This window comes from Zootoca vivipara, chromosome 4, assembly GCF_963506605.1.
Source record: "Zootoca vivipara chromosome 4, rZooViv1.1, whole genome shotgun sequence".
Lineage (NCBI taxonomy): Eukaryota > Metazoa > Chordata > Lepidosauria > Squamata > Lacertidae > Zootoca > Zootoca vivipara.
In genome coordinates, this window is record NC_083279.1 from 70,506,494 (window position 1) to 70,526,822 (window position 20,329).

Sequence of the window (20,329 nt, forward strand, 5' to 3'; positions counted from 1 at the left end):
ACAACAGGAGAGTCCTCTTCTAACAGCATTCAGCTAAAACATCTTTCAGACCTTTGTATTAAATGCACGGAAATAGGTGAGGAAGAGGATGTTAATGCAGAGGGTGCTTATTTAGTTTAAATTGTATATCCTGCTTTTTACTGTCTAGGTCTCAAAGCAGAGTGCAACATTGAAATATGCAAAAATTTAAAGCCTAAATTAAACTTCCAAATTTTAAAACCTCTAGAATTTAAAATCTCAACCATTAAAAATAAATAAAAATACGTGAAGCTCATGGTGCAAAGTCTTCGTGAAATTTATTTTATTTTATTTCATAAAATTTATACATCGTTTGATTTGTCACACCCACACCCACACACCCACACAGGTTTACAAAAAGACAATCTTCACCAAGAATCTGACATTTAGTAAGGACAACGCCTTTCTAACTTCTTGTGGGAGGGAGTTCTAGAGAGTGAGGTCCAAAACACTGAAGGCATGACTCCTCGTTGGCGTATACATGAAAATGTGCACATGTTTGTTTACCTGCACACATTTATCCCTCCTGTGATCGAGGTGAACACCTGAAAAGGGCGACAACAGTAAAGCAAAAGAGCATAGCTGCCAAGTATCCCGTATCCGCCGGGAAAACCCCTTTTTTCTTACCGTTTCCCGGCGGTCTCCCGTTTAGGTTAAAATCCCGGTATTGTCCCTTAAATCGGCTTTGGTCCGGCGGCCATTTTTCTGGTGCCGCTTTGCCCTTCTATGGGCACCAGAAAATGGCGGCGCCGGCGCCGGAAGTCGCTTCCGCGCATGACCGGAAGTTGCGTGACGTGACTTCCAGTTGCGCTTTGCCCTTCTATGGGCATCAGAAAATGGCGGTGGTGGTGCTGGAAGTCGCTTTTACGTGTTTCCAGTCATGCGCGGAAGCGACTTCCGGTGCTGGCGCCGCCATTTTCTGGTGCCCATAGAAGGGTGAGGCACCACCGGAAGTTGCGTCACGCAACTTCTGGTCATGCGCGCGCTGCCGATCCTGGATCTTTACGTCCGGAACTTGGCAGGTATGAAAGAGATGGGAGGGGGAGAGACATATGTGGCCAGTGGTTTTCTGCTTTGTTTCCCTTTGGGGCGGATTGTAGCACTTCATTTTGCTTTTTTGGATAGATATACCTTCTCTTCCAGAATTGGGAACGCATGCACAAGACAAGATTTCTCTTTTGCAATTGGGTGGGGGAAATGCCACCTTCCAATAAAAACGGTCTGAAGGGCCAGAGACCTTTTCAAGAAAAATATTGTATAGACATTTTTCATGGTTTGAATATATCCCTTGGACTGGGATTTGGGGTTTCTAAGGAGCTATAAAATTAATACAAAGAAAAGAAAATAAGAGATGCGGTTGTCTTTCTCTCCCCACCCCTCCTTGGACTGGGTAATCAAAGTACAGTGGGCTGAATTACTGTACATGGCAGAGACTCAGGCCCAAGACACAAACTTCAATTTTGCTGTACTTTTCTGAAAGACAGATAAGCCATAAAGCAGCGTGGAGGCAAGAACTAAGAAAACACAGTGTGCACAGCATCAAAGTGAACAAATGAAAGGCCAATGCTGTGTTTTGCTAGTTTGTAGAAAGAAGTGGGTAAGAAAGTATTTTATGGCAAGGAATCAAGCCGTAAAACCATGGGATTGCAACAGAGAATTATATTCAAGAATAATATTAAGCGAATTTAACCTAGCATCATATTTAAGCATTTCAAGGCTGCTTCATATGCAGTAGTGGCTGATGGCCATTGGGATAGGTGGGGTGGGAAGGAAGAGAGGGAGGGAGGGAGGCCAACAGTAGGGGGAGCCAGAGTCAATGACACAGGTAACCACAGACCACAGTGGGCAGAGCGAACTAATTTTTGTTCTGCTGTAATTCTTGTTTTGCCCCCACTTCGTCCCTGTTGAGTTATTCAAGAGCAACACTGAGACAAAGGAGGAAGAAGCTGACACTGGGGAGCAGCTGGGGGGGGCGAGTTGTAAGGAAGAGAGTAGGCATGTGGGGACTAGCTGGGGGGCAGACTGAGGCAGGTGGGGGTATGGCCCCATTTGCCCTGATGAGCCAATCACCATTGTTCACATGATACTTTTGGGAAGTTAATAAGTTGTTGTTGTTGTTGTTGTTGTTGTTGTTGTTGTTGTTGTTGTTGTTGTTTCTATAGCGCCCTTCATCCATGGATCACAGGTTTACATTATAAAAATATATAAATTCATACCATACTAACAAACAGCAATAATACCACCACCTGCCACAGTTTAAAAGGCTATACATTGTTTAATCAACCCAAAGCCTGGTTGAAGAGGAATGTTTTTGCCTGGCACTTAAAGCTATGTAACCGAGGAAAGCCCCCCTGAGGAAAGCCCCCCTGAGGAAAGCATTCCACAAAGTGGGAGCCACCACAGAAAAGGCCTATTCTCATGTTGCCACACTCCATTCCTCTCCTGGAGGAAGCACACGAAGAAGGGCCTCAGATTATGAACACAGGCAGGGAGGGCTGCCATACGTCTGGTCCACCACCACCCCGGACATGTCCAGGAATTGGACTGTCAAAATAGTGTCCAGGCGGATTTTTGCTGAATCTGCAAGATGTCCAGGAAAACCCAGATGTATGGCAACTAGGGTGATTTTTCAAGAAAAATGCTTTTAAATCAAAATAAAAAGCCCAAAGACTTATTTATTTCAAGGATATGTTCCCCTAAAAAGCTCAACAACTTTGCCTCCTCCTCCCCCCCAACCCCCCCCACCTTTGTCTAGATTTTCACTTTTGGGAATATGGCAACCCTAATCACAGGGTCTGGGTCAGTTCATGTGGGGAGAGTCAGTCCTTGAGGTATTGAGTCCTGAGCCATTTAAGGCTTTACTGTATAGGGCAAAACCAGCGCTTTGACTTGAACCCAGAAACTGAAGTCTGAACTTCATCTGAAGAACTTCATCTGAAGAAACTTCATCTGAAGAAGTGTGCATGCACACGAAAGCTCTCTAAGGTGCTACTGGAAGGATTTTTTTATTTTGTTTTGACTGCGTCAGACCAACACGGCTACCTACCTGTAACCAGAAACTATGGCAGCCAGTGCAGTCAGGTCAAGATCAGTGCAATATGCTAGTTGTCTTCTGCTAATAGCAGCTTCTAGTCATATGTCCTTGGTGGCGGTGATGGTTGCTTCTCCAGGGTCTATAGTCATACATCCAACAGATGAAATGTTTACAGCGAGCTGTAGCTGGAAGACTTGAGACATCCTCTCTCAACCTCTCTCTGTGTGTATTCATATTTATTATATTTACTCTACCTGATGCTTTCATTGAGATAATATTTTTAATTGCATTTTTAAAATATAGAACAGCAATAAATGCATTTTCTTTTACAAATGCTACACACTGTATCATGGCAATGTTGTAGAGCCTGCTTGGGGGTCTTTTCCTATTTCAAGGTAGCCTGCTTTCACCTTTGCAGATCTGCTGTGCCATTTAAAATGAATAAAAGAGCTTTGTTGCCAGTGTCGCTTCCCTGCTTTTGAAAGCACAGCGAAATTGACAAAAAAAACCTCAAGGAAATCAAAATAGCAAGAAGAAAAGACATCCCGTTGGTTATGATGGTTTTAAGAGGTTCATGCAAAAGGAAAAATGAAGTGTAAGCTTTTAGGACCATCTCACAAAAGCTAAAGGTATTAGGGGCATGCTTTGAAGCTGAAAACGCTCCCATTTCAACAGTCAATTATCCTTTCAAATGTCAAGATATTTTAATGGGATTGTTTAGATACTTGAAACATTGGTGGAACCATTAATTTGCATCCTGCTTTTGCAAGTCGGCTTTGTCAGCACTTTGCAATATATTAAACCGAACAGCCTGTTTCAAACCAGATTAACAAGAACAAAAAAGGAGCAAAAAAACCCGCTTTTAAATGTAGAACAGAATGGATAATTTTGCATATATGCATTTAAATGAATATATGAGCAACAATAATTCAGGTAATTGTACACATTCTTGTTTTCAGCTCTCTAGGTGATATGCTACAGTATTCAGTTTAAAAACTAGTGCTGCAGTGTGTGGACTAGAACCTGCATTTACTAGCTTTAGGATTGCTGGGTCATCAAACAAGGGAAATGCAAAAGAGGTTTACATTGCCACCCTGGGCTCCTCTGGGATCAATTTAAATAAATAAAACTGGGCAAGAATTGTTCTCAGATAAGCCTTTTTGTTTGAAGTGCATCTACTGTTTTAAAATGTTGAAAAGGTGTGCTTACTTTTGAACTCCTTTATTTAAGGATTTCATTGCTGTTTAGTGAAATGATCAAGGGAGTTTCAGGGTCCTTAAATGTGCTACTTATTTGCTTTGACTTATTCAATCAACCCAGGTGGCGCTGTGGTTAAACCACTGAGCCTAGGGCTTGCTGATCAGAAGGTTGGCAGTTCGAATCCCTGTGACGGGGTGAGCTCCCGTTGCTCGGTCCCAGCTCCTGCCAACCTAGCAGTTCGAAAGCATGTCAAAATGCAAGTAGATAAATAGGAACCGCCACAGTGGGAAGGTAAACGGCGTTTCTATGTGCTGCTCTGGTTTGCCAGGAGCGGCTTTATCATGCTGGCCACATGACCTGGGAGCTATACGCCGGCTCCCTTGGCCAATAATGCGAGATGAGCGCGCAACCCCAGAGTCGGTCATGACTGGACCTAATGGTCAGGGGTCCCTTTACCTTTACCTATTCAATCAAATGTAAATATAAAGCGATACTGAACCATGTAGAGTAGAACTGCTCCATACTTTTAAGCGGTGTCCTTTTTAGGCCACAAAGAATCCATTAAACCCAAGGTTTTCATTACAGTATACCTCCTCTGTTCTCTGCTAGTGAGATGCTAAGCCTACAAATAAAACATGCAAGTTCATTCCAATTGTCTTCAGTGGAGCTATTTGTCTACTGATTTGGGGGCAAAGGGAGCTTCTTGGATGATGCTGATAAATTTTCCCCAAAACCATATTTTTGTCAGTTCATCTCTTCCATGATGAGAATGAGATATGCTTTCCTAGAGCTGATTTGTGTAGTGACTGTAGTCCATTAGAACAAGGAGGAGAGTCAAGATTCTGTCGTAACGCTTGTATCAATGGCACATCCTCTTGCAGGGGGAAATTGGTAGGCATGACTTGGGTTGGGAAGGACAAGACAGAGCTTACGCCGGCTTCCGGTTGACCGCGCCATCTTTGCTCAGACGGGGGTCCGATCAGCGGAGCGGACCTCGGCGCTTCAGAGGTGGAGGGAATTGCTCCAGCGAAGCAAAACCTCCTTAAAAGCCCCAAATCGAGCTTTTTGGGGACGGATTTTGCCTGGCGGCGCCAAAAGAGGGCTCTCTCCTCCCCGGATCGGCTTTGTTTAAGCCCCCGAGAGCGAGGAGGTGAACCGCGGCGGACAGGCTGACACTGCTGCTCTGAGAGCGCGAAGCTGCGAGTCTGGGAAGTGGAGGCGGCCAATTCTTCCAAGAATAATTAGCAAATGAATAGACTGTGAGTAATTTGGATTGTTTGGAATTTAAATTAAGGCAATTTGGATTTGGGAGAGAGGGGGAAAAGAGGAAGCCACCCCCCCCCACGGTAACATAAGAGACAGTAAACAGAAACCCGAAGCCGTAAACAGAAGATCTTAACTTAAAAGGATCCCTCAAAGGCATCAAAGAGAATCTCCCCCAAATGCGGGGTGAAAGGGGAGAGAGACTGTGATTTTGAGTGCCCTGCAGCAAGAGGTAAAGACTAAGAAAAACCTTTCTTTTCCTCGGGAGCCGGCAGCCCAGACAACCCAGTGAGTTGATCAGGATTTATAAGTCAATTTTTATTTCATTGTATTTCTGAACTTTGTGGAAATTCTTTTTTGGTTTAAATGTTTGTGAAATGTGAGTTCGAACTTTATTGTCAATAAGACTTGAAGAATGCAGCCAGCTTGTTAAAATGGAGTCGAGAAAATAAACTGTGATCATATTCCACCCCACGTGACAAGTTTTGACCTTGGCAGGATTGAACTATGTCAACAAAAAAGTGTTCCCCTGAGTTCCAGCGGTCTGTTTTGACCTTAATGTGGGAAACAAGAATAGAACTATGTCAAGAGGAGAAAAAACGGCAAGAGTTACAGCAACAATTTCAGATGGTGATGGCAGAATATGATTTTCTAGAAGACGAAGCTTTTGAAACTGAAAAAGATGAATGTGAGAATGACAATGATGGTGACTGTGATTTGGAAGAAAAAGATGAAGATGAGGACTGTGATGATTCAACACAAAATGAAGCACACCACGAAAAAAATGATGACTTTACTCTACAAAAAGTTGGATGGAGTGCCCTGCATTTGAGGGGGGCACGATTGGTATTATTGGAACTCCAGAACACCCACAGGGAAGAAGGAAAAAATATGCAGAGAAGAGAAGAAATTCAGGGGTCTTGTATGGTGGCCTGGATGGCAAAAGACTGTAAACAGGGGGTGGGGTGAAGGGAAAGTGATGTTGTGATTATAAGGATGGATTAACAGGTTTATAACTGGTCTGCTGATTATGGAATTTGCTGGATTGGGGGGGTGGAGCCGGTAATCGGGGATGTAAGGTTAAATTGAGAATAGTTATAGTTTTAAAAGTGAATGGATTTTGGAAAAATGTGAAAATATGGAGGCTTATAGAGGGAGTAAAAATTAGGCACGGGAAGAAAAAATGGGAGTTTGATTTTTCAGTGATTTGAACATTAGGTGAAAATGATAACAATTGATTTATAAGTTGTATAAGATATAAAGGTGTATTTTTATAAAGTAAGAAACTGTTAAAGATGATAAAAAAGGGATGAAAACCGGGGAAGGGGGGGGAGGGGAAGCCCACAAAATATGGTTTTACAATTATGAATGTAAGAAATTTTTTTTCTGTTTTGTACTGTTCTTTTTCTCTTTTTTTGCTCTTTCTTTTTTTTCTTTTTTCCTATTTCAATTTTTTTCTTTTTTTGGTATGACAATAGATGGTTGGATGGATGTCCTCCTGCGTACTGCCCTGGTTTGCTGGAGCTCCCTGGTGGCAGGGGGGGGGGCTTTGGGGTCAGGGGAGGGGGAGGAGGACAGAAATCCAAGCATAAAATGGACCATCTCTGACTGTTCACCTACATGGGATACTTCTGTGGCAGGGGAGGATCCATGTGGGTGGGTGGGAAGGAGGTGGAAAAGGTGTTTATGTATGTACCGTGTTTTTTTTTGCAGTTTGTAAAATTAATAAAAAGTATGTTTAAAAAAAAAAGACAGAGCTTACGCCTGTATTGCAATATTCTAAATACAGCTTTAACTCTTTTTGTAATGTAAATGGCATACACAGGCTCAAGCTGAGGAAGACTATAACTGAATTGTGTATCACATTACAGATTTTCTTTCATGAAGATAAGCTGTTTTAAAAATCAGCACCCACACGTTCAGCACTAAAATATTTAAACCACACATATAATCCTCTTCCCTGGCCATGTTTGTAAGGCTTAATTATGAAAAGGAAATATTCAGGCAATTCTTTCTGAAGTGTGAAAATTCCGTGAATCTGCAAATGTGACAAAACTGTAACTATTACTTTTCTGCAGGATAGCAGAATAAATGTTTTTTATAGAAAAAAAAATAGAGTTTTGTTTATCAAATGGTTGCATTGGAATTATATCTACATATGCAAATGATGAGAGTGTCATACTGAGGGCTTTGTTGAGTGTGGTATTCCATGCATTCCTGGTCGTCTTTGCTTGATAAGTCAGGTCTTAAATTAGCTGACTTTTAAATCCACATCAACTGAATAAAGAAAGCAAAGAATGGAAGCTGTGTGTAATTATGAACTGGCACATTATGCATTACTCAAATATGTTAATACTGTGCATGGCCCCCTCTCCCAAGTATTGAAACACTTGTTCTTAATTTTCACTACTTAGTTTTTAAAAAATGTGTAATGAATGTTTGTAATTGCCTGAGGGTTTAACTGTCTACCCATTTTGTGGGCGTTTTCCCAAATGAATAGTCATTGTTTAAGGTGAAACTATCTGTTTCGAGTCTGTGTCGTTGCACAACTATGCCCTGCACCACAGCCACAGCTGTGCAATTCTGCACCAGTTAGCTCTTCCTAACTAGGGCCAAGGGCAGCCCTACATAGAGCACATTACAGTAATCCAGCCTTAAGCGATCCCTGTCCAGGAACTGTCATAGCTAACAAACCAGATACAGCTGGTAGAAGGCATTCCTAGCCACAGAGGACACTTGGGCCTCTAGTGACAAAGACGTATCCTTGAGGTAAGAGCCCTTGGTCCAAGCATTTGCCCTCATAAACTATTCTAAATTGGATCATTTTCTTAGCAAATCTAGCCATGCTGAACATAGCAGACTTAGCCGTACTTGACTGCAAATGTTTGATTTTATCCATTACAGTGGAACCTCGGTTTATGAATTTTCGGTTTATGAATGCCACGGACCCATCTGGAACAGATTAATTCACTTTCCATTACTTTCAATGGGGAAGTTTGCTTCAGTTTATGAACGCTTCAGTTTATGAACAAACTTCCGAAACCAATTACACCCATGCTTCGGGTTAAGTACACTTCAGGTTGAGTACTCCACGGACCCGTCTGGAATGGATTAATCCACTTTCCATTACTTTCAATGGGAAAGTTCGCTTCAGTTTATGAACGCTTCAGTTTATGAACAGACTTCCGGAACCAATTGTGTTCATAAACCGAGGTACCACTGTATTACTGTGAAGCACTACTGACTCACAACCTCTCTTCAAATATTTCCCCCCTTGAGATTTCATATAAATCCAATGTGAAATGACTGTTTCACATTTACTTATGAGCCAAACAAAAAAATCTGAATTTTCAGAAGAGTGGGGATTGTATAGACTTGTACAGCAAACACCCCCTCTAGTGTGCACTTACAAATACTGCTTCGTGGTTGTCTGTTTGCTTCTATTAGGCCAGATCTCAGCTTCTTCTAGCTCTTCCTCTCAGGGAACTTGTGAACAGCATGTACGCTACCACAGAAAGAGCCTTGCTGCAGCCAACCAAAAGTGCATCAAATCCAGCATCCTGTTTTCCATAAGTAGCCAACTAGATGCTTCTGGGAAGCCTACAGGCAGTGCATGAGGGAAAATGACCCCCCCCTCTGCTGCTGTTCTCCATCAAGATGTGTTCAGAGGCATGCTGCCTCTGATTCTGGATATAGCCACCTTGACTAGCAGTTGACAGCCTTATCCTGCATGAATTCGTCTCTTTTAAGTCTGCCTATATTGGTAGCCATCACTGCACCCACGGCTTAACAATGTTGTGTATCAGAAGAGCAGGAAGGTTACATTATTTGACAAAGGAAGGGCAACATTGATTGAAGGGTCAAAGAAACCCTTCCCAGATAGCTCACTTGAAAGGATTCCATTTCAAGAAATAGGATGGAGTTCGTCCCCTCCGCCAGTAGATCTGTGAGTGAGCAATAAAAAACTAGCAACTGGGTGCGTGGAAATATGCACACAAAAATAGCTAGGAACCAAATCATTCAAAAAGATCAAAAGTTCAAGTCCTCCAAGTTGATCTTCCAGGCATCTTCTCCTGCTGACCGAATGAAGGAGGAGGTGTGGAACTAGCCTAGGCAGCCTAGGCAGCCATGGACTCAGGTGCGACTGATTTCAGCTTCCTTTTTTCCTCCCTTTTAATAAAAAAATGTTTGAAATCTGCAGGAAGAGCTACTGGGTGAGCCAGCCACAGCAGCTTGTTCTCAGTGCCACTGGGAATACGATGGAGGCTACAGCTATAGCTGCTTCACCCAGTACTATAAAGAAAGGCACTGAGGTTAAGATAACTGCAGCCACCACAAGCCTCCTACTTCTCAATGCCTCTGGGTCCATCCCTGCCATACAATTGTCTTTGCCATTTCCCACTCCCTTGCAACTGCTGTTCTGTTCTGTTTTGTTGCAGGTTATGGCTTTGTTGCTAGCACCTATGTGGCTTTTGACAGCGGTTGCATCCCTTTACCTTGGGCTACTGAGACCCACCCAAGCAGGTGCTTATTATGGGATCAAGCAGATGCCTCCCCAAGTGCCACAGTACCAGCCCCTGGGGCAACAAGTACCTCACATGCCACTGGGCAAAGATGGTGTTCCAATGCAGCACATGGCCAAGGAGGGGCCACACTTACCCTATGGGAAAGAATATGTGCCTCAATACATCAAAGAAATCCCACAGATACCCATGCTTGGCAAGAAGGGGATTTCAAAGAAAGGAAAAGGTAACATTGGCAAGACGTGTGCTGTCTTTCTTTCTGCTCCTTCCTCCTTCTGTTCTTAACCATCCCTCTGTCATCTAACAGAAAATATGTATATTTGTTTGTATAATAGTAAGGGAACATAAAGAGTTATTTCTGGAGGGAGCTCTGGGGGGTTTCAGAATGGCATGCCAAAAAGATTTTTTTAAATACATTGACTATAAAGATTTCCAAGTGACCTAAGGCATGTATTTCTGCATTTTGATGACGTTTCTCATCTAATTACCCAAATATTCAGAATTTCCAAATTCAGTACGTACCCCTAGCTTAAGAGATAGAACTCTTACTTGAAACATGGGAGAGGAAGGGAGCTAAGGCATGTACATCTGAAAGCAGGAGTCTTATATTTAGAATGCATTCAGAGAAGATCACTGTGCCATTGAAAATGGTGGAGATAGCATTAAGATATACAATGTGGTTTTTAACTGTTAAAATGGCAATGCTCTTTGAAGACTGTGGTTATCAAGCCACCTCAGTTGTGGTATCATGCATTAGCAGCAAATCCAGGCGAAAGCTTACTATATCAATTCCCCTTGAAGTACTCAGATGATTGGCCACTCAACTGACATAATGGTTAATTGTCGCTCCCTCTTTCTCTCTTGTACAGCAGAACTTCCATTAGCCAGTTTGAGAGGTGAGCAGGGTCCTCCTGGGGAGCCTGGACCAAGAGGCCCACCCGGTGCACCAGGGATACCAGGACACGGAGTGCCAGGAGCCAAAGGAAAACCAGGTCCACAAGGATATCCAGGGATCGGCAAACCAGGCATGCCCGGAATGCCGGGGAAACCAGGAGCAATGGGGGCTCCAGGATCAAGAGGAGAGATGGGGCCAAAGGGAGAGATTGGACCTATGGGCATTCCAGGGCCCCAAGGACAACCAGGACCTCATGGACTCCCTGGAATAGGAAAGCCAGGTGACAGAGGATTGCCAGGACAGCCAGGAGGAAAGGGTGAGCCGGGGATGAAAGGGCAACCTGGAATGCAAGGCCCCCCAGGCCCAAAAGGAGATAAAGGTGTTGGGATTCCAGGATTGCCAGGGCTAAAAGGTCCACCTGGCTTACCTGGTCCTCCAGGTCCTGTTGGGCTTCCAGGGGTAGGCAAGCCAGGGATGGTTGGTTTCCCAGGCCCACAGGGACCTGCAGGCAAACCAGGGCTTCCCGGAGAGCCAGGGCCTCAAGGGTTAGGTGGGGCTCCTGGAATTCAAGGTCCTCCTGGCCTTCCAGGTGTGGGGAAACCAGGCCAAGATGGAATTCCAGGGCAGCCAGGGTTTCCAGGTGGGAAAGGTGAGCAAGGCTTGCCAGGCTTACCGGGACCTCCTGGCATGCCCGGGATTGGGAAGCCAGGTTTCCCTGGGCCTAAAGGTGAGCGTGGCATGGGCGGTATTCCAGGACCACTTGGGCCGAAAGGCGAAAAGGGGCACATGGGCCCACCTGGTATGGGTGGGCCACCAGGAGAACCAGGCCAACCAGGATTACCAGGGTTAATGGGGCCCTCAGGTGCTATGGGGTTTCAAGGGCCTAAAGGAGAAGCTGGAGCTGTTGGCCCTCAAGGACCAATTGGTCCAAAAGGTGAAGTTGGTTTACAGGGTTTCCCAGGAAAGCCTGGTTTTCCAGGAGAAGTGGGGTCCCCAGGCCTAAGAGGCTTACCTGGCCCAATTGGACCCAAAGGGGAAGCTGGTCACAAAGGCTTGCCAGGTCTGCCTGGTACTCATGGGCCCATGGGTCCCAAAGGAGAGCCTGGGATGCCAGGGGCTCAAGGCCACCAAGGCCCTTCTGGAATCCCAGGCATTGCAGGACCTAGTGGCCCAATTGGTCCTCCCGGGCTTCCCGGGGTGAAGGGTGAACGAGGCCTGCCAGGCCAGCCAGGATTTCCAGGAGCAGGGAAACCTGGAATTGCGGGGGTGCAAGGCCCACCTGGGAAGCCTGGGTCCATTGGTGCTCCTGGCCAGCCAGGCCTCCAGGGACCTCCAGGGCCTCCTGGCCCACCAGGCCCACCAGTCATAATACAACCCACACCGCCAGCTATGGGACAATATTTGCCTGAGGTTGGTCCAGGCCTTGATGGAGCAAAGACGCCCTACGGCTACAAGAAAATAAAAAATGGCGCCGCTTCCTACGAGATGCCAGCTTTCACAGCTGAGCTCACCACACCTTTCCCACGGGTTGGAGTCCCTGTGGTCTTTGACAAGCTCCTCTACAATGGCAGGCAGAACTATAACCCACAGACGGGCATCTTCACCTGCGAGATCCCAGGGATTTACTACTTTGCCTACCACGTTCACTGTAAAGGGGGGAATGTTTGGGTGGCTTTGTTCAAGAACAACGAGCCCCTGATGTACACGTACGATGAGTACAAGAAAGGCTTCCTGGACCAAGCTTCTGGGAGTGCCGTCGTTCAGCTGACTCTAGGTGATAGAGTTTATATCCAGATGCCATCCGAACAAGCAGCAGGACTCTATGCCGGGCAATATGTCCATTCATCTTTTTCAGGATATTTATTGTATCCCATGTAAACCAAAACACTCGGACAGAACAAAAACTCCCCCTGCCCGTTCTCCAAATCTATACCATTGAAAGGTGCATTTAATGACTTTTATTTTATTTTATTTTTTGGACCAACATGTACAATCATTCAAATAAAATTACAACTTCAAACATTATTTACAGCTTGTTATAGCGAAAAGTGGTGGCAAACCCAGTGGGGATCTGTTTGCTGCTGTACACTGAACATGTTCAACATTTGCCTTGGATAATGCCAATGTCGGGGTTCACATCAAATGTTCATGTGATGCGCTTTTACTGTTTGCTTACCTGAAACATTCAGCTAAAAGAGGATATGGGAAAGAAAAAGAAACAGTGGTGCTGATTTTAGAGTACTGTACAGCAACAGTAGTGCTGGTCACATCCACATCAAGGAAGGAATTCAATGGAGCAATAAGTTGAAGTCCCTCAGCAATGTACTAGTTGCACTAGTATAAGAGTGTTTAAAATGTACCATGCAGATGTGAACTAGAGTAAAGGTGTAGAATCCTGCAATGTAAATTAAGCTTCTCCTACCCATAGTCTTTTCTTGCTGTGCGGGACTCTCCCAACTCATACCTGCAAAGAATGACAGAAAAGAATCGCTTTGGGTGTTAGCTAAGCAAGGAAATGATACCAAGTCCTCAGAAATCCAAGGAAAACTTTCCCAGTTCTTTTCTTCCAGTGAGCAGTGGGTCATTTCACCAGCAACTGGGATACTTTCAAAGGCATTTATCTAGATCTATAAGTACTGGAAAACAATGACTTTTTAGATAAAACTTTCAGTCCAAGTGATTGTATCTGTTATGTGAAGACAAGTGAAGGTGAGGACAGAACAGGTTTGTGGTGGCTAGATAATCCCTCCTGCCTCACAGATCTGCCAACAGACCCCTGGAAATAGGTATATGGAATACTAAACATGTAACAAAGGCAAGGTTGTGATACCTGAGTCATGGGTGCCGAAAGATATATCTTAAACAAGCACCAATGGATGGAGCGAGAGTTGAACGCTTCTAGGTTGCTTTGATTTCATTCGGTGAAAGCCACATACTGTACATGCTTAGCACCAAAGTACATTTGACACAGAATCACATATTCCCACCCACCCATCTGCAATTTACACACACAGAGAGAGACACACACTGCAGCCACAGAGGCTGCAAAAATAAAATACTCCTGTAGGAGGGAGGAGAGCAGCTTTTTAACTTTCTCCTCTCTTGACAGTTTTCCAGCTAAAAGCAGCCCCCTTTCCCAACCACCTTTTCTCCATAGGAAAAGCTGCATGGGAACACTTTTCAGTGGAGTTATCTTCAGAGGGGGAAGAGTTTAAAGTGACTCCATTCTCTCCCTACTGGTCTTCCAGTTCTGGATTGCAACCTCTACTGCTTCATTAAGAAGGAAATTACATGGAACTCCATGTCGTGTCTAGTTTGGCTGAATTACCCCCCAACGCACACACACACACACACACACACACACACACACACACACACACACACCTTGTTTGCCTCTTTATTTGGGACTCAATAGTTTTCTTTGAGATAAGCTGAGAACTGAAGTTGCCTCTTCATTGGTCCACTTCTATCTTCACTTAATAAATGGTGGATAAGCTAGCTAGCAATGGTTCAGGATAGCACAGTGGCTTCTGTTTTGTCAGTCAACTCCTGAAAGGGCCTCCTTGCATGGAGGTCATGTCACGTGGCTAACGACCGCTTCCCAATCCTTTGAATGTATGCTTCGTTCCTCATTGCAAACGCTTGCCCCTGAGAACATGCAGGCTGCATATTCTTAAGAATGTGAAAGCAGCAGTATGCTGTGGCCACAATCCAGCACAGAGTTAGACCTGCTTAAATCCATTGGCCCTGAGCAAAATGTGTGCATGTGCAGGTAGCTCAGGCTAGTCACAACCATGAAAACTGACACTCTGTTAGAGAAGAGAAAGTAAAGGCCTGAATTCATCCCTGCTTCCTTCCTGATGTACATCTGATCAGTGCTATCATCAAATAGCGGAACAGTCTGTGTGGAGGCAGAGAAGGGGCAGACGGTTCAGGGAAAGAACTGCATGTGCAAGGCTGGCCCTAACCCAATAACTGGGTTTCAATTGGGATTCAAGAGACCCTGCCTGGGCTACTCTGGAGACCTCTCAAAGGGCAACAGAGTTTACCCCTCTAGAACCTTGGGGTATGTCTACAGCAGGAGTATGCACCCCCTAAGATTTTCCTAACTGCAACCTCTTTTCCTTACTGCAGTATTTATAGAGGCGGAGGGTGGCTCTCTGCCACATCCAGCGAGATGTGGCAAATGTAAACTTTGCCAAGCGCAGCAATGCAGCTTGAGCTGGTCCTCCATATGGGCGGCACTCACATGGGCCCAAGGTTCCTCATATGGATGTGGGTCTAGAAACCTTCTGCAACAGGTATACGACCCCCTAGCATGGAGTGACATCAATGAGCTTTAAGCACTCTAACCCTTTGATGGATTGTGTCCTCTCTCTTCAACGATGGTGCTAACGTCACAGTGAAAAAGGATGCTTTTTGAAGCTGCACATCACTTTTGTTACATTAGTTTAAAGAAGGTTACGTCATTTCTTCACGTAAGCGGAAGCCTCTGGGTGAAATTCAACGCAGTGCCCTTCCAAGTGTTGCATCTGCACAAGCGTTTCAACTTGCCAGATGGAACAAGCCTCTCTCTTCTCCTGCTGTGTGCTGTTCTAGGGTTTCTCCTGACACCACCATCCTAAGCCAGTTTCCAGGGTGGGGGTATGGGGGGGGTAAGGGGGAAGAAGCCCTGCTGCACAAGCAGAAGGCCTTACACTTGACTTCCACTGAAGGGGCTCGTTTGCTGAATCCTCCCAACCATGTTTAACTGAAAGAAGCCTCTTTCATGTGCAACGAGTATGGACTCAAAGTAGCACTTCATTATTATTATTTTTAAAATACTGGCATTAATTTTCAATGTTTATATCACACCTACAACATAACTCAGCCATTCCATTATTTAAACACAGTTTCATGCAGCATATCTTTTAGCACAAAACTGCAATAACGGAGACATGAAAATGAGAAGTTTTTTATAGAATGTTGAGATGATATGAAGCTTCTAAACTAATCTTGGGGCCCATTGCTAGGCTATAGATATGGAAGAGATGAAAACAGCAAATAAATTTGTATTTAATTTTTTTGTACTGATGGTAAAAGATCTTATTAAATACCTTTTCGAAATGTTTCAGCATATTTATTTCTTGTCGTTCCATGAAAAGCAAGAACAAAGGCATTTGTTGGGAATTATGATGATTTTGCGAGGGAAAGTGTGGCGTGTCATAATGAGTTATGTGTTGCACCCAATCTGTGATTTGAAAAAGGGACCCTAGGTTTGCACTTACCTGTACTTAGCCACTTACCTGGAAGTAAGCCACACTGAACTAAGTGGGACTAACTTCTCAGTAGGCATGTATAGGATTCAGCTTTAATTGTGGAGCCTCTCAATGATTTGAAAGTCCTGTGGTGTGTATGATTTCTGCATCCCACCAGTCATATTTTTTTATGCACAACTGGGTGTACTTAATTTTCAAAAGAGGACAACAAATGCATGTGTGGCATTTCCGTATGTTTATTATAACAAAAATAGGTCTCTATATTCACATTGATAGTTTCATTTTAAACAAATAGTAACAACAGACCACAAAATTTGGGTCAACAGACAACAAAGTTGAAAAGCCATGAATATTTTCATTTATCAAGATATGAATTTACACATACGCACACATACATATATACATACATAAAGTATAAAACAACGCCAACATTTTAAATGGTAAGAAAGCTAAGATGGCTTTGGTGGATAGAAAAGACAAGCATTTAAGGTCTACAGTAACATAACACTGGCTGATTTTCACTACACAATACATTTCTTGTGAGTGATATCTGCTGCTTGATATTAAGAATTCTAACAATAGTATATCAGAATCAAAATACTGAAGAGTTCAAGAGTGCAAATCTGAGCCATCATTTTTTTCCATTCTCATATTCCAGTACTCCCTTAAATTATTAAACCAACTGAGAGAAATGAAACTGCTTTCAAGAATGGAACCAATGACCTCGATAAAGAACCTGGAAAAGTCAAAGTACTTAAAAGTACTGGGGTTAGTTAAGGAAATACATGGTGTTTGGGATGTGGTACTTTTAGACTGCATACTAATGCTACATTTCAATCACTTAAAGTATGTGTTGAAATACTACTCTAGAAGGGTGAGGCCGGGGGTGGGGGGTGCGGATAAAGGAAGCCTTCTCAAGTGTTGTTGTAGGAATGAACATAATTCAGAGTCACAAGTGGACATCACATTCGAGCACTGTTGTGCAATCCACAGGGCTGGCATTTGTACCTGTTCAGCTCTCTGAACCTGGCTACCTAGCTGTCATATAAATATCCCACCATTCCCCCTGCATATCATTGCTCCAGGACATTGTGGGAAATTTAAATGGCAGCTATTCTCAGCCACTCAGTACTGCCTAGAATGCCAGTCTGACTGGCTGCTGTCATGGACTGGCCAGCTTGCCAAGGCCCACCAATAGGAGAGGGCATTTCTCGAACCTGGAGCCAGCCCTGGGAATTCACACAACAGTTCTCAGACTAAAACAGAGTGGTGTGGCAGAGGAACCTGTGACCTTACAGCACAAATGGTATATTTTTTAAAAGACAAATCAAAGTAGTCATCTATCAACTTGCAGATTCACCAAGGTGCTAAATGAATGTCAACTTTTAAATGTATAAATGGGCTCATTTCTACATTTTCAAAATGGCTATACAGTACAATTGTTCTTTTATTATTAAATATTTTCACTTTTTACAGGTGGCAATAACTGTGAGGTGTGTGTGTGTGTGTGTGTGTGTGTGTGTCATATTTTGTACCTTTTTTTCTACCAGGTGCCAGGTGTTATACAGAAATCACATAATGGTATGATTTTTCCCCCCAGAGAAAAGTAATGAGTATGCCAAGGCATATAAGTACCTTGTCACATAGGCCAGTTCCTATGCACAAAATCAGAACCATAAGCCATGCATGTATATAAACAATGGTAATGAAAGGTGGGGGAGCATCTTAAACATACACAGCAATTGCAAAATTATTATTAGTTTTATAGAATATCAAGCAGAGACCTTAAATACTTTCAGGAAAGTGCTCTAAGTAATGAGAAAACCAGGTGGGAGGAGGGTTTAAAACTGAAACCAAATAGACCCAGAAACTTGGGATCATCTTCCTTGGGAAGAATCATTGTGATCTTTGATATAGATAATTTGGGAGAGCACACTTGCATTTGAGAGCGAAAGGACGTTGAGTGGGTCCAATGGAAGATTTAGCAAGTGTGTGTGTGCGCACGCACACACATACATTACATAGGCACTTATTGCCCACTTAGCTTTTCTGAATATAGACCTGTTTCCAAATTTCTATTATCAGACCTTATTGAACTGATTTGCTCCTAGAAAAAGGTACAGGGCTAATCAGCTCTAGATTTCCCACCAGTACAGTGCCTACACCTCTGACAACAGCCCAATATGCCAAAAGGTAAAGAGATGAAGCGCTGGCTATCACTTTGTCTCTACATAAAGAAAAGGATTCACTCATTATTAGTAATAATAATTTGTGTTGCAATGCTTTATCTTGCAATGTTTGCGTGAACCCTAGACATTTAATGGATTAACAATGCAAAGAAGAGAGAAAATGGAGGCACACGGTATGCAATAACACCTGCAAGCATTGCCAGCTGGGTTTCTCTATATCCCTTTTGCAAGGCTCCTGTATCTGGAAAACAGATCAGAAATTGACAGGTGAAGCTCTCCACCTCCCCAGTGCTGAGTTGCAGCTGCCTGATGGCCAGCCCTACCATACTAATCAACAGGTGGGACTCGAATCAGGCAGCTGAATACATGCAGCACTTATGAAGGGAGGGTCACAATTTGTTGGGTTTCTTCCTTCCTGCTTTGAAGCTGTTAAGCGAATGGACAGCCTCATCAAGGGAAAAACCTACGAGTTGGGCTTTCTTCATTCACACACATCTCTGTGAAATTTTCAGGCAGACTTTGGCTAAAACTATGAAGCTGAAATCACCAACAATGTGCATTGTTTAAAAGAACATCTCAGCTATTAAGAGTTCTTTCCCTTTTAGGGAGAGACTTCACCGTTATGTTTAAAAAATGAACAGTGCAAGTAACAGAAAGCAGAAAGGGTGTCTCACAGTTGCTCAACCAATCTAAACATTAACAGCAAAAAAGGGGGTGCATATGCCCTCAACATTTCTTGGCCTTCAGATTGCATGCACTACCAACATAAATTATTGTTTATGGCTTCATGTAGGATTCTAAACCACTGACTGTTTGGAACAAACATCTTCAGTTCTGGAATTGTTCAGAAGAAGATTCACCAGTGGCCACCAATTCAGGCACTTCAAAATATCAGAGACATTTTAATTCATGTAGAAACACACAAGTTACACAACAGAGTTGTGAGCGGACCATTATATTTACTGTCCCTATTACACCTGTGTCGCCTTAACCCATGCCTCCATTGGCTCCTTGGAAAGGCCAATGTTTGTATCCATCCAAGATGGATTAAGTAGCATAAATGACTTACAGCGTTTCTGCCATCCTGGAGCTGGATGAAGATTCACTCGCGGACCTCACTGTAATTTCTCTTTTAACACCTCTCTTTTTCACTCACGATCAAATTTGACAGAGGGCTTTGTATATGCCCCACTTCCAAAACCTAGACCTCTGAAAGTCTAGGATGGTGCTAAGTGATCACATGGGGACAAAGCAAATTGGGTGTGGGCGTGGAAAGAAGAACATGAAGAAAAAGAAACCAGCAACTGAAAACTCCATGTTGTATCATTTTTATAGATCTCCAACACTATTCGCGGAAGGTAGCGTTTCTTCCATTATTAAATAAATCCACACATCAGTTAACACCGATGGTTGCTTGTTGGTCAAGTATCAACAAGGCAGAGACATCCTTCAGCGTTTTCAACGCTTGGGGGTTATGCACAACGTGACTTCTTCAATCCTCTTCTCAAATAACTTGGCAGATATCTTATTAAAAATAAGAATCCAAATAAAAAATGAGTCTCCGTCCCACCCCAGATCAGTCTTGTGGTGAATAGTGATTATTCTTCCATATTTATTCTTCTGTGAGATTGACCACAATGCTGCGGTCCACAAGTTCCTTCAGAAACCTTTGTTCAGCAGAAATATCATGGTATTCATTCTATGCAAAACAAAAATAACACAGAATTTTGTAATCTTTTTTAAAAAAGTGAAAAGGGTTTACCTGTATCTTAATCCTGGGGCCCTATCAGGGGAACATTATGCACCCTAAATCTCACTGAAATAAAAGGGATTCTAACCAAGGGTCCTTGATTTTTAACTGGACTCAGGAGCCAAGTCAAAAATGATGGTGCCACTTCCCTGAACTTGCTTGCTAGTCTTGCCACTGCACAGCTAACATGCTTCAGGTG

General features: G+C 43.5%; 2 protein-coding genes across 3 annotated transcripts in view; one reads left to right on the forward strand and one right to left on the reverse strand.

The window, feature by feature from the left end:
* Positions 1–14,290, forward strand: part of COL8A1 (collagen type VIII alpha 1 chain) — a 97,236-nt gene extending 82,946 nt beyond the window's left edge. The window contains exons 3-4 of one of the 2 annotated variants that reach the window (XM_035114578.2): positions 9,955–10,264; positions 10,908–14,290. In XM_035114578.2, the coding sequence (XP_034970469.2) occupies positions 9,958–10,264; positions 10,908–12,811 (2,211 nt within the window). In that variant the 5' untranslated portion in view covers positions 9,955–9,957 and the 3' untranslated portion in view covers positions 12,812–14,290. The remainder of the gene's footprint in view (positions 1–9,954; positions 10,265–10,907) is intronic. The other variant, XM_035114579.2, reaches the window with a different exon arrangement.
* A 2,245-nt stretch (positions 14,291–16,535) lies between these two features.
* The window catches only part of ST3GAL6 (ST3 beta-galactoside alpha-2,3-sialyltransferase 6), a 48,306-nt gene continuing 44,512 nt past the window's right edge, over positions 16,536–20,329 (reverse strand). The window contains exon 10 of the mRNA XM_035114581.2: positions 16,536–20,079. Coding sequence (XP_034970472.2) covers positions 19,993–20,079 — 87 coding nt within the window. The 3' untranslated portion in view covers positions 16,536–19,992. The remainder of the gene's footprint in view (positions 20,080–20,329) is intronic.